General features: G+C 35.4%; 1 protein-coding gene across 1 annotated transcript in view; it reads right to left on the bottom strand.

Moving 5' to 3' along the window:
- The window catches only part of KCTD3 (potassium channel tetramerization domain containing 3), a 56,004-nt gene extending 43,231 nt beyond the window's left edge, over nt 1-12,773 (bottom strand). The window contains exons 1-3 of the mRNA XM_024750147.1: nt 12,683-12,773; nt 11,566-11,706; nt 10,995-11,085 (exon numbers count right to left, since the gene is read on the bottom strand). Coding sequence (XP_024605915.1) covers nt 10,995-11,085; nt 11,566-11,706; nt 12,683-12,773 — 323 coding nt within the window. The remainder of the gene's footprint in view (nt 1-10,994; nt 11,086-11,565; nt 11,707-12,682) is intronic.
- Nucleotides 12,774-13,980: the final 1,207 nt, after the last annotated feature.

Genomic DNA, 13,980 nt, shown 5'->3' with positions numbered 1-13,980 from the left:
AACATTGAGAAATGAAATAGAGATGGCTCTTAGGAACTGTCAGACTGAACACAAATCAAGAATTGTCAGCACTTCAAGAATAATGATAATATGCTGCTATGTGGATGCAGACATACACTAGTTCAAGAAAGAGATGCTGTTCAAGAAAGAGATGCTGTATCTATTTAATGAGGTGAATGATGTAATCTTGTGATCATTAATTGAGGAATATAAATAATAAAGCTAAATACGATCTAATCTTTTTAAAAATAATAAAACTAAATTCGATCTAATCTTTTTAAAAATACTATCTAATCTTTTACAAAGAGTGTACTTCTAAATAATTTTTCTCTAGAAAAATTAGGGGATTATAAAATAAAGAGATGCCAAAAAAGAGTAAAACAATCAGGACAGCATATTTGAGAGGGATTATAACAATTACATAATTTAACTCAGTAAGATATGTGAATTTGCTTCTATTTTTAAGTTAAAATTAAGTACAAAGAAAAAGCAATATTTGCTCTACAATTTTCCATACATGTAATACAAAATTTCACATAAGTAAAACAAGACAGAACAAGCTCAACTGATATTATAGCACTCCATCTCCTTACTGCTGCCTAGTAAACCAATGCTCTGAAGTCGGAAAAGCTATGCAAAGAATATGGTTATCTTCCACATTAAGATCTCAAAGAAAGAGAGTGGAGGTGACATGCCTTACAAGATTTTGAAACTTACTATAAGCATGCTGAACCGCAAATTGTATAACAACAGATACATATGTCAAAGAACCTAAGTGTCTAAAATGGCAATAAGAACATACATACCAACAATTACCTTAGATGTAAATGGATTAAATGCTCCAAACAAAAACACAGACAGGCTGAATGGATACAAAACAAGACCCATATATATCCTGTCAACAAGAGACCCACTTCAGATCTAGGAACACATTCAGACTGAAACTGAGGGGATAGAAAAAGGTATTCCATGCAAACGGACATCAAAAGGAAGCTGGAGTAGTAATACTAGTATCACACAAAATAGACTTTAAAATGAAAACTGTTACAAGAGTTAAAGAAGAACACTACAAAATAATCAAGGGATCAATCCAAGAAGATATAACAATTGTAAATACATATGCACCCAACATAGGAGTACCTCAATATATAAGGCAGATGTTAACACCATGAAAGGAGAAATCGACAGTAACATAATAATAGTGGGGACTTTAACACCCCACTTACATCAACGGACAGATCATCCAGACAGAAAATCAATAAGAAAACACAGGCCTTAAATGACACATTAGAACACATGGACTTAATTGATATTTATGGAACACGCCATCCGAAAGCAGCAGAATACACATTCTTCTCAAGTACACATGGAACATTCTCCAGGACAGATCACATGCTTGGTGACAAAGCAAGCCTCAGTAAATTTAAGAAAACTGAAATCATATCAAGCACCTTTTTCTGACCACACTATAAGGTTAGAAATCAATTATAAGAACAAAACTGTAAAAAAAACCCTCAAACATGTGGAGGCTAAACAATATGCTACTAAGCAACCAATGGATCACTGAAGAAATCAAGGAGGAAATCAAAATAATACCTAGAGACAAATGACAATGAAAACATGACAATCCAAAACCTATGGGACACAGCAAAAGCAGTTCTAAGAGGGAAGTTTATAGCAATACATCTTACCTCAGGAAACAAGAAAAATCCCCAATAAACAACTTAACCTTACACCTAAAGTAGTACGAGAAAGAAGAACAAACAAAACCCAAAGTTAGTAGAAGGAAAGAAATCATAAAGATCAGAGCAGAAATAAATGAAATAGAGACAAAGAAAACAACAGCAAAGATCAATAAAACTAAAAGCTAGTTCTTTGAAAAGATAAACAAAACTGATAAACCTTTAGCCAGACTCAAGAAAAAAAAGAGGGCTCAAATCAATAAAATTAGAAATGAAAAAGAAGTTACAACTTACACCACAGAAATATAAAGGATCACAAGAGACTACTACAAGCAACTATACGCCAATAAAATGGACAACCTAGAAGAAATGGACAAATTCTTAGAAAGGTACAATGTACAACCTTCCAAGACTGAGCCAGGAAGAAACAAAAAATAAGAATAGACCAATCACAAATACTGAAATTGGAACTGTGATTTAAAAACTTCCAACGAAAATCCAGAACCAGATGGCTTCACAGGCGAATTCTATCAAGATTTAGAGAAGAGTTAACACCTAGCCTTCTGAAACTATTCCCAAAAATTGCAGAGGAAGGAACACTCCCAAACTCGTTCTACTAGGCCACCATCACCTTGATACCAAAACCAGACAAAGATACAACAAATAAAGAACATTACAGGCCAGTATCACTGATGAACATAGACACAAAAATCCTCAACACAATACTAGCAAACCAAATCCAGCAATACATTAAAAGGATCATACACCATAAGTTAAGTGGGATTTATCACAGGGATGCAAGGATTCTTCAATATCTGCAAATCAATCAGTGTAATATACCACATTTACAAACTGAAGACTAAAAACCATATGATCACCTCAACAGATGCAGAAAAAGCTTTTGACAAAATTCAACACCCATTTATGATAAAAACTCTCCAGAAAGTGGGCACAGAGTGAACATACCTCAACATGATAAAGGCCCTATATGACAAACCCACAGTTAACATCAGTCTCAACAGTGAGAAGCTGAAAGCATTCCCTCTAAGATCAGGAACAAGACAAGGTTGTCCACTTTCACCACTTTTATTCAACACAGTTTTGGAAGTCCTAGCCACCACAATCAGAGAAGAAAAAGAAATAAAAGGAACACAAATCGGAAAAAAAGTAAAACTATCACTGTTTGCAGATGACACGATACTATACATAGAAAATCCTAAAAATGCTACCAGAAAACTACTAGAGCTCATCAATGAATTCAGTAAATTAGCAGGATACAAAATTAGTGCACAGAAATCTCATGCATTACTACATACTAACAACAAAAGATCAGAAAGAGAAATTAAGGAAACAATCTCATTTACCATTGCAACAAAAAGAAACAATCCCATTTGTCATTGCAACAAAAGGAATAAACCTACCTAAGCAGGCAAAAGACCAATACTCAGAAAATTATAAAACACTGATGAAAGAAATCAAAGACAATACAAACAGATGGAGAGATATACCATGTTCTTGGATTGGAAGAATCAATATTGTGAAAATGACTATACTACCCAAAGCAATCTACAGATTCAATGCAATCCCTATCAAATTACCACTGATATTTTTCACAGAATTAGAATAAAAATTTTACAATTTGTATGGAAACATGAAAGATCCCAAAAAGCCAAAGCAACCGTGAGAAAGAAAAAGCGGAGCTGGAGGAATCAGACTTCCTGACTTCAGACTATACTACAAAGCTGCAATAATCAAAACCTTATGGTACTGGCACAAAAACAGAAATACAAATCAATGGAACAGGATAGAAAGTCCAGAGATAAACCCATACACCTATGGTCACCTAATCTATGACAAAGGAGGCAAGAATACACAATGGAGAAAAGACAGTCTCTTCAATAAGTGGTGCTGGGAAAACTGGATAGTTACATGTAAAAGAATGAAATTAGAACATTCTCTGACACCATACACAAAAACAAACTCAAAATGGATTAAAGACCTAAATGTAAGGCCAGATATTATAAAAGTCTTAGAAGAAAACATAGGCACAACACTCTAGATAAATCGTAGCAGTATCTTTTTGGATCCATCTCCTAGAGTAATGGAAACAAAAATAAACAAATGGGACCTAATTAAACTTAAAAGGTTTTGAACAGCAAAGGAAACGATAATCAAAATGAAAAGACAACCCACAGAATGGGAGAAAATATTTGCAAACAAAGTGACCGACAAGGGATTAATCTCCACAATTTACAAACAAAGCATGCAGTTCTATATAAAAAAAACAAACAACCCAATCAAAAAATCGGCAGAAGATCTAAACAGACATTTCTCCAAAGACATACAGATGGCCAAAAAGCACATGAAAAGATGTTCAACATCACTAATTATCAGAGAAATGCAAATCAAAACTACAGTGAGTTATCCCCTCACACCAATTAGAATGGTCATCATCAATAAATGCTGGAGAGGGTGTGGAGAAAAGGGAACCCTCCTACACCCCTGGTGGGAATGTAAATTGGTACAGCCACTATGGAGAACAGTATGGAGGTTCCTTAAAAAACTGAAAATAGAACTACCATATGATTCAGCAATCCCACTCTTGGGCATATATCTGGAGAAAACCATAATTTGAAAAGATACATGCACCACAGTGTTCACTGCAGCACTATTTACAATAGCCAAGACATGGAAGCAACCTAAATGTCCACTGACAGAGGAATGGGTAAAGATGTGATACTTATATACAAGAGAATATTACTCAGCCATAAAAAAGAATGAAATAATGTCATTTGTAGCAATATGGATATACCTACAAATTATCATACTAAGTGAAGTCAAAGAAACTATCATATGACATCACCTACGTGTGGAATCTAAAAAAAAAAAATAGTAATAATACAAATGAACTTATTTACAAAACAGAAAGAGACTCACAGACTTTGAAAACAAACATGGTTACCAAAGTGGAAACGCAGCAGGGGAGGGATAAATTAGGAGTTTAGGATTAACATATACACAATACTATATATAAAATAGATAATCAACAAGGACCTACTGTAAAGTATAGGGAACTCTACTCAGTATTCTGTGATGACCTAAATGGGAAAAGAATCTGAAAAAGAATGGATATATGTATGTGTATAACTGAATCAACTCTGCTATATACCTGAAACTAAGAGAACATTGTAAATCAACTATACTCCAAAATAAAAAAAAAAAAGACCTGTCTCAGTAGGTGTCTTGTACAAGCTAATTAAAATCCAAACTAGAAAAGTAATATTCACCTCCAAGTTGATGTCTGTCCTATCCATCTGAACTATGGCACTCCTCACCAAATGTGGTAAGCAGAATAATGGCTCCCCAAACATGTCCTCATCCAAACTGCTAAAGCCGGTGAATATGTTACCTTATATGGCAAAGGGGCTTCGCAGTTGTGATTAAATTAAAGAGATGGAGGGATTATCCAGGTGCAACCAATGTAATCATAAAGGTCCTTATAAGCAGAGGTAGGAGAGTGGGAGTTAGGGAAGAGATCTGAAGATGCCATGCTGCTGGTTTTAAAGACAGAAAAAGGAACTGTGATCCAAGGAACACAGACGGCCTCTAGAAGCCAGAAAGGGCAAAGAAACAGATTCTCTGCTGGAGCCTCCAAAAGGAACCCAGCCCTGCCAATACCTTGATTTTAGCCCAGCAAGATCTAGTTTGAACTCTTCTGAACTCCAGAACTGAGTGATGATAACTGTGTTGTTTTAAGAAACTAAATGTGTGGTAATTTGTTAGAACAGCAGTAAGAAACTAATACAAGTCAGCTATGTTATTTTCTTCTCATAAGTCTCTGCACCTGAAACTTTGTTGTTCAGTTGATTTGTTTGTTAGATGTTTCCACCCCAGTCCACTCCCTTAGGAATAGAAACCATAAGGTGAGGAAGGGCAGCCCTCAGACTGAGCCCACTGCCTGTCCCACTGAGTCAAAGAATTACTAATAATGTTGTCCAAATTGTTTGACATTACTAACACCAGAGACCAGGAACACAGCATTTTTTCTGATGCATTCTTAGGTATCTTCTGTGTGCCAGAGACATGGGAAGCATTGGGATGGAGAGAGGTATTAACAGCTCCTGACACCCAGATCTCAATACAATCACATGGAGCAACAAGGTAATACTGATTGTAAGATGTTTTTGAGCAATTAAAACGCAAATGGAATAGCAATGTTTGGAAGGCTGTAATTTAAAAGAAAGGCATGGTGGGCACAGTGGTGAAGAGCAGTGGCTTTAGACTCAGGATTTAGTTGAGAATCCTGTCACTTCTTTCCTCAGGATGACCTGGGGTACTTTTTTCTCCAAACTGATTTCCTCACTAGTAAAATGGGGACGATGAGATCCATGCCACAGGTTGTTGGAATAATTAAATGAGAAAATGTATACAAGAGCCTTTAGTGTAATGCCTGGCATAAAATAATACCCCAATAAATCATAACTTAAAAGTCCAATTCATTTCTCAATATTTAGAAGCAATTTTTATGGAACTAGATGGTTTCCCAACCTTTTCTCATCAGGAGCCTCTAGAGCTGAGTTATTATTTGTTTTTTAATTGGAGTAAAATTGCTTTACAATGTTGTGTTAGTTTCTGCTGTACAATGAAGTGAATCAGCTATATGTGTACATATATACCCTCCCTTTTGGACCTCCCTCCCATGCCCTCCCACCCCACCCATCTAGGTCATCACAGAGCACCAAGCTGAGCACCCTGTGCTATATACAGCAGGTTCCCACTAGCTATCTATTTTACACATGGTAGTGTATTTATGTAAAACCAAATCTCCCAATTCATCCCACCCTCCCCTTCCCCCTGCGTACACATGTCCGTTCTCTACGTCTATGTCTCTATTCCTGCCCTACAAATAGGTTCATCTGTACCATTTTTCTAGATTCCACATATATGCATTAATATACAATATTTGTTGTTCTCTTTCTGGCTTACTTCACTCTGTGTGACAGACTCTAGGTCAATCCACATCTCTACAAATGACCTAATTTCGTTCCTTTTTATGGCCGAGTAATATTCCATTGTATATATGTACCGCATCTTCTTTATCCATTCATCTGTCGTTGGACATTTAGGTTGTTTCCATGTCCTGGCTATTGTAAATAGTGCTGCAATGAACATTGGGGAACATGTGTCCTTTTGAATTATGGTTTTCTCAGGGTATATGCCTAGTGCTGGGATTACTGGGTCATACGGTAGTTCTATTTTTAGTTTCTTAGGAAACCTCCATACTGTTCTCCATAGTGGCTGCATCAATTTACATTCACACCAACAGTGCAAGAGGGTTCCCTTTTCTCCACACCCTCTCCAGCATTTACAGTTTGTAGATTTTTTGATGATGGGCATTCTGATCAGTGTGAGGGGATACCTCATAACTCTAGAGCTGAGTTATCTTATTTTGAAGAGCTCTCCCTCCTTCCCACATCTCCCCACTCCTTTCCCCACTCCCAAATCCATAATTTCTGCTCAGTGCTGAAATGATTTGTCACACCAGATTCTGTCAATTAGGGTTTCCCTTTGCCTATTTTCCTTCAAGAGATGGACCCCAGCCAGATAGAGGGATTTGGAGGTTAGTCAGGAGACTCTCCAACTAAAAACACAACTGTGGTTTGGAGAGGGTACCATACGAAGGCAGAAATATAAGGACACAATGATTCTTTCTTTGTGGTCAAGATGGATGAGCTACATTTATTAGAGCAATTTTGTTTGCCTATGTTGTTTTTCTTTTTTTTGTTTGTAAAAAACACACTGTATATCAGCATAAAATCCCTCATTGTTTATTTTCTACTGGACCTTTCTCAATATAACTTTCACTGTTTTCCTTCCAACACCTCACTGCCAAGTTGATTAGAAAGGCAGTTGATTCCACCTCTCAAAGGTTAAACTGTGAAGTTAAACATATGTGCAAGTCTTTCTCTTTAACACATAAAAATGCTTTATCTTGTTTCTCTTCCATCTAACCCAACGCACAAAAATACTCAATCTCCTATTCTGAATTCTCAGCAGATAATGAAGGGAATAATTAAGATGATCAACAAACAGGCCTATGAAACAGAATCAAGAGCCCAGAAATAAACCCAAGCCTATGTAGTCATCTAGTATTTGACAAGGGAGCCAAGAATACTGTATGGAGAAAAGACATTTTCTCTTCAATTAATGGTGTGAGGAAAATTGGATATTCACATGTAAAAGAATGAAATTTGACCTGTACCTTACAACACTCACAAAAATAAACTCAAAATGGATTAAAGACTTAAATGTAAGACCTAAAACCATGAAACTCCTAGAAGAAAACATAGGAAAAATGCTCCTTGACATGTGTCTTGGTAATAATTTTTTTTTTGAAAATGACACCTAAAGCACAAGCAACAAAATAAAAAATAAACAAGTAGGACTACATCAAACGAAAAAAGCATCTGCACAGAAAAAGAAACTATCAACAAAGTGAAAAAATAACCTATGGAATAGGAAAAAATATTTACAAACCATATATCTGATAAGGGGGTCAATATCCAAAAAATATAAAGAACTCATACAACTCAATAGCAAAAAACCAAATAATCCAATTAGAAAATGGTACAAAGGACTTGAATAGACATTTTTCCAAATATATACAAACGGCCAACAGGTACATGAAAAGATGCTCAGCATCACTTGTCATCAGGGAGATGCAAATTAAAACCACAGTAAGATATCACTTCACACTTGTCAGAATGGCCATCATCAAAAAGACACGAGATAACAAATGCTGGTGTGGATGTGGAGAAAAGGGAACCCTTGTGCACTGTTGGTGGGATTGTAAACTGGTACAGCCACTATGGAAAACAGTGTAGAGTTTCCCCAAAAATATTAAGTATAGCTCTACCCTATGATCCAGCAATTCCAGTTCTGGGAATATATTCAAAGGAAATGAAAACACTAGTTTGAAAAGATATCTGCACCCCCGTGTTCATAGCAGCATTGTTTACAATGACCAAGACAGGGAAACAATCTAAATGTCCATCAATGAAAAAAAAAAAGTCTAAAATTATATTCAAGTATATAAATATAAAGCAAGATAAAGGGGGCTTTCATATTCAATGAGAAAGGATGATTTATGTAATAATCAGAACATAATTAGCCACCCACTTGGAAGAAAATAAAACAGATTCCTAAATCTAACACCATATACAAAAAGTAAATTCCACATGGATTAAAGATCTAAAGTGTAATATAAGCTCCAAAAGGGAAACAATCTACACAAATACTCTTCATTAATATAAGTGACAGGTTGTAAACTGAGCAAGAAAAAAGAAATACAGAAGTAAAACCTAACGAGGTAGAAAATTAATGAATATAGGTGAAAAATATTTCACTGTGCTACTCTTTCCTTTTTTAAGGTTTTAAATTTATTGATATAAAAAGCTGTGGAAAAACAATTTATTAAAATGATTACACTTAAAATAATTTGAATAGTTTCTTTTCTTCTGAAATCTTTTTATTGGCATTGTGTTGAATGATTTAACTGTACATGAGAAGATCTAATATGTCCTTAATTCTTTCCCTTTGTCACTTTGCATGGGCATATTGCTCTGAAATCAACACTCAGTGAAAGCAAAGAAAAGTCAAGGTCAAAAGCAAAAACAAAGAATGGAATATGTAACAGCATCATCCTTCTTACATTAGTCACTCAGTGAGTGAAATTTTGTGCAATACCATGTGTCCCTGTCTGGCAAGTCACAACCTTTAGCACTGCCGTGCAGTAACGTAAATTATGCTGTTACACCTGGATAACTTGGTATAATCGTTATACAACTAACTCCTTTGGAATCCCCTATCAAAAAAATGTACATAATATTTAAACAAACAAAGCAAAATCTAAAACCATTTCTCAATTTAGGTCCATAAGCTGGTAAGTTCAAAACAACACTCTTAAAAAAAAAAAAAATTCGGGCTTTCCCTGGTGGCGCAGTGGTTGAGAGTCCGCCTGCTGATGCAGGGGACACGGGATCGTGAGCCGGTGAGGGAAGATCCCACGTGCCGCAGAGTGGGCTGAGCCCATGAGCCATGGCCGCTGAGCCTGCGCGTCCGGAGCCTGTGCTCCGCAACGGGAGAGGCCACAACAGTGAGAGGCCTGCGTACCGCAAAAAAACAACAACAACAAAAAAAAAAACAGAAAATCCCTTTTTCAGATCAGTCTTGCTTCATAAAAAATCATCCCTGAAAGAAATCATCCAAAAAAATTTTTCATACTACTCAATAAATAATATTAAAAATACATATCAATGGAACGCTCTCAAAATGAAAAGTGTGCACCAAATCTCTATTGCAATGAAAATATAAAGTGCAGATTACTGATATGAGGGGTTTTTTTCCTTTAACACATATGGCAAATCTCTCATAAACTGAGGGGGGTTTTTCTTTTATTCAATACATCTGGGATCCTTTAAATGTATCTGTAAACTTTAGAAGACATTTTAAATATTTTTAATCTATTGTGGCTACTTTTTCTTAACTAAATTCAATAGTGACAAAATATTTATGTTTTTTGATATTTTGGCAATTAAATTCAATAGGATCATAGTCTAAGTTAGTATATCCTAACCATTTTTGTTCTACGCCATTTCCTGTCATCAACATTTCTCATTGCATACAGTGATTTTGAACTAATAATCCTACCTTTTTTCCAATTGAAAAAGAGAAATCACTGGTGTACACTTTTCCTTGTTCCCTGTTAGTTACTGAGAATGCAAGAATTAGTAAAACCAAACTACCTCTGTGTAAAGCTCACACATTATAGATGTTAAACTACATCACTTCTGCCTACAACTGTCCTGCTTCACCTCACTCCCAACCATATGGCAGTCACGACCAATGTAGGGTCCTATTCTCCCCTACCGTAGAGTACAAAAGACTCAATCATTATAGACAAAAAACACAGAGCTCCCATTAACAATCCTCCCTCATCATTTAATAGTTAAATGATTCAGAAGCTGGATATACTAAGCAAGAAGATGTAACTTCAAGATATCTCAGTTATATCACAGTTCACACTGTATATACGATATTTAAGACATACTAAGGCTATCAATAATATTTACCAAATTAGTTGTGAGAATAAAAGCAAACTAAATCTAATCAGGAAATACAGAAGTGGGCAAAATATGAAGGAAAAAAATTTGATGACTAAAATAAATAGCTCTTAAATCTATAAAAATAAAATCACAATATTAAAAAATACCCCCCAAAATAAAAAGCAAACCATTATTAATTATACAATACCTGTAACACACAGCAAAATGGGCATACGCAGCTACAATCCAGTTGTGATGGCCAGCTACTATTAGTACCTTACGTGGATCCACAGGAAATCCTGTTGATATTAGCAAAAGAAATCTTTTATGTTCTAAAGAAGGAGTTGGCAAAACTATGACTAACAGGCCAATTCCAGTCCTCTACCTCTTTTGATAAAGAAAGCTTTGTTGGAACACAGCCATTCACATCTGTGCATACATCGTCATGGCTGCTTTCGTGCCACAGTGAAAGTTGAGCAGTTCCAACAGAGACCCTTCGGCTCATGAAGCCCAACATGTTCACTGTCTGGCCCTTGCCAGAAAAAGTCTGCCAACCTCTGTTCTAAAGATTTAGAGCTAACAGAAGATCATGAACTTTCTAAATAAAAATTATGTTAAGTGAGATTCTTCAAGATATAAATGGTAGATCTAGATTAAAAAGAGATAAAGCAAAAAAAAAAAAGAGATAAAGCAAAAATCACATCTTTAAAAATAATTACTCAATATCATCTAGAACTAAAAACATACGTACTTTTAAAATTTATGTACTCTTTGCTTACCTAGCCTAACAGTCTCTTCCCCAGTTCCAGAGAGAACAGGCTGTGTACCATTTCCTCGAGCTTCACCTTCTGTAAAATTTAGTCCATTTCTAGAATCAGCAGAGGATCTAGTAGTGTTGTTTATTTTACGACTAGGAATACCTATAAAAGGAAAGAAAAAGATAAGTTTATTTCTAAGTTCACTTACCAAAAATTTAAAAATTCACATTATGGCTAAGAAACAAACAAATGTGAATTTCATTATAGCCAAAATTTATCTTCCAATATACCAACTTACTGCAAATAATTAACTACCATAGGAAACAAGATGAGATTTTTTAAAAATAATATTCATTCAACAGATTTGATACTTATGTTATATATATATAAGGTAAGACTAAGACTTATCATATTATACTCTGTATTTACCTAGCTCTAGGTTACCAAATCAATCAATCACTAACTCATTCATTCTGTCACTAGTCTTCACATTTATGGAACAGTTACTATGCGTTAGGTACTATTTACTAATTTAAACCACTCTACAGCTGAATTGCCTTATACTTTCAAACATCTCTTATTTGGCAGGAGAGCCTTTTTCAAAATGAAATCTTGTTCAAAAGTCTGCTACAACACAGGTGAAGACTGAACTCCTCTAACTCACTGAAGAGGGGCAGAGATGACATGCACCTCACACTCGTCTGCCCTGTACACTGCTAAATCTCTAAAAAGCTCCTGGGGTTCCACAAAGGAGATCGACAACCAGTTCTCAAACACGGGAGTCAGCAAATCTGGCCATGGCCAAGTCCAGCCTGATGGCTCTTTACGTAAATAAAGCTGTTATTAAACACAGTCTCACCCATGCATTTCTGTAGCGTTTATGGCAGAGCTGAAGAGTTGCCACAGAGATCTTTTAGCTCACAAACCCATCTGGCCCTTTACAGAAAAAGTTTGGCAAATCCCTACCGTAATACACAGTATGACTTAACTTCTGTTAATATTTAAGTTCTCACTTCTTCTAGTAGATTTACAAAGGAAACTCAATAATCAAGAAACAGATTTTCCTACTCACACATCTGTAATTACTTAATGATAAAAAGACTTAAAAAAAAGAACTAAATAAATAAAGCAGAAGTACCTGGTGGAGGCAAGTAACCATGAAAAAGGACACTGCCACAAGATGAACGCTCCAGCTCTTCACATAAGAGAAGCCTTCTTACTAAAAACATTTCAAAGCAAACTTGTCAAGAGTACATGCAAACACAAAAATAGGACTCCACTTTTATTTTCTCTAGTTAAAGAGGATAAGGAAAGAAAAGGAAAATGTTTAAGTTAAATCAGCTGACAACGCCTTTTTACTATGAAAATCCACAAAAAGCAAGCACTGACTAGTCCATCAAAAATTAGAACCTGATATAAAACAGATTTCATTTGGGCAAGTTTAGTGCTCAAAGGGTCAAATCATAAATATAAAATACTAGAATACATACCTAATGGAGTGATTCCATAAAATTCTGCTTCATGCCTGAGAACATTAATACTCACTCCCCTACAAAGAAACCAATGAATGATGTAAGTCCTCTAACACTGGCAACTCGGATTATCATCTGAAGCAAAAAGAAAAAGTACTAGGTTCTTAATGAACAAAGTCATAGGGCTTTAAAACTTACTTTTTTCCTAAGATCCTTAATTATTTGAAGAAGTATAGATAAAAAAACTGCACACCACCAAGAACGTTTTCTTACTAAAAAAACCATTTATATATAGATGAATTGGATGACTAAATGAGAGGTTAGGGCTTTACAGGGTTAATACAAGTAATTATCAGAAGTATCTAATAAGGCAAACAAGAGTGGAAATCATTCCTATGGTATTAATTGCTTTTAACCATCATTTCCATACATATTTTAACCTCCCCAATTATCCTATAAGCTCCCTGCAAGCATGTTCTCCTCTGATCCATGTTTGTATGCCTCATGCAGGGCCTACCACAGTGCTTGTATGTAATTGTTATGCAATACATATTTATTGAACAAATAAATTCAGATAAATGACTCTTCTCAACAGAAACCAAAAACAAAAGCAAAACAGAAGGCGGAGGAAAACAAAGATCAGCCTTAAGAAGGGCTGTTACCCAGACAAAGACGTTACAAGAAAGTAATATGAAAAAAAGAAGTAAAAAAAAAAAAAAATAGAAGCTTAAGAGTTTAAAATGATTCATTTTAGGTTTCAGTTATAATCTGTCCTTTCTTTAAAAATATTGCCTGGGCAGAAAAGAGAGGGGACATCACTACAAATTCCATGAAAATTAAAAGAATAAAGGAATACTATGAAAAACTCTATGCCTACAAACTTGATAGCCTAGGTGAAATGGACAATTCCCTGAAAGACACCATCTGCCAGAGCTCACACGAGAAAGACGATCCATCTCAATCG

Source organism: Neophocaena asiaeorientalis, unplaced genomic scaffold (assembly GCF_003031525.2).
Source record: "Neophocaena asiaeorientalis asiaeorientalis breed wild unplaced genomic scaffold, Neophocaena_asiaeorientalis_V1.1 scaffold446, whole genome shotgun sequence".
Taxonomy (NCBI): Eukaryota; Metazoa; Chordata; class Mammalia; order Artiodactyla; family Phocoenidae; genus Neophocaena; species Neophocaena asiaeorientalis.
The sequence above is the reverse complement of the archived record's forward strand: the minus strand, read 5'-3'. Positions and strand labels throughout refer to the sequence as shown.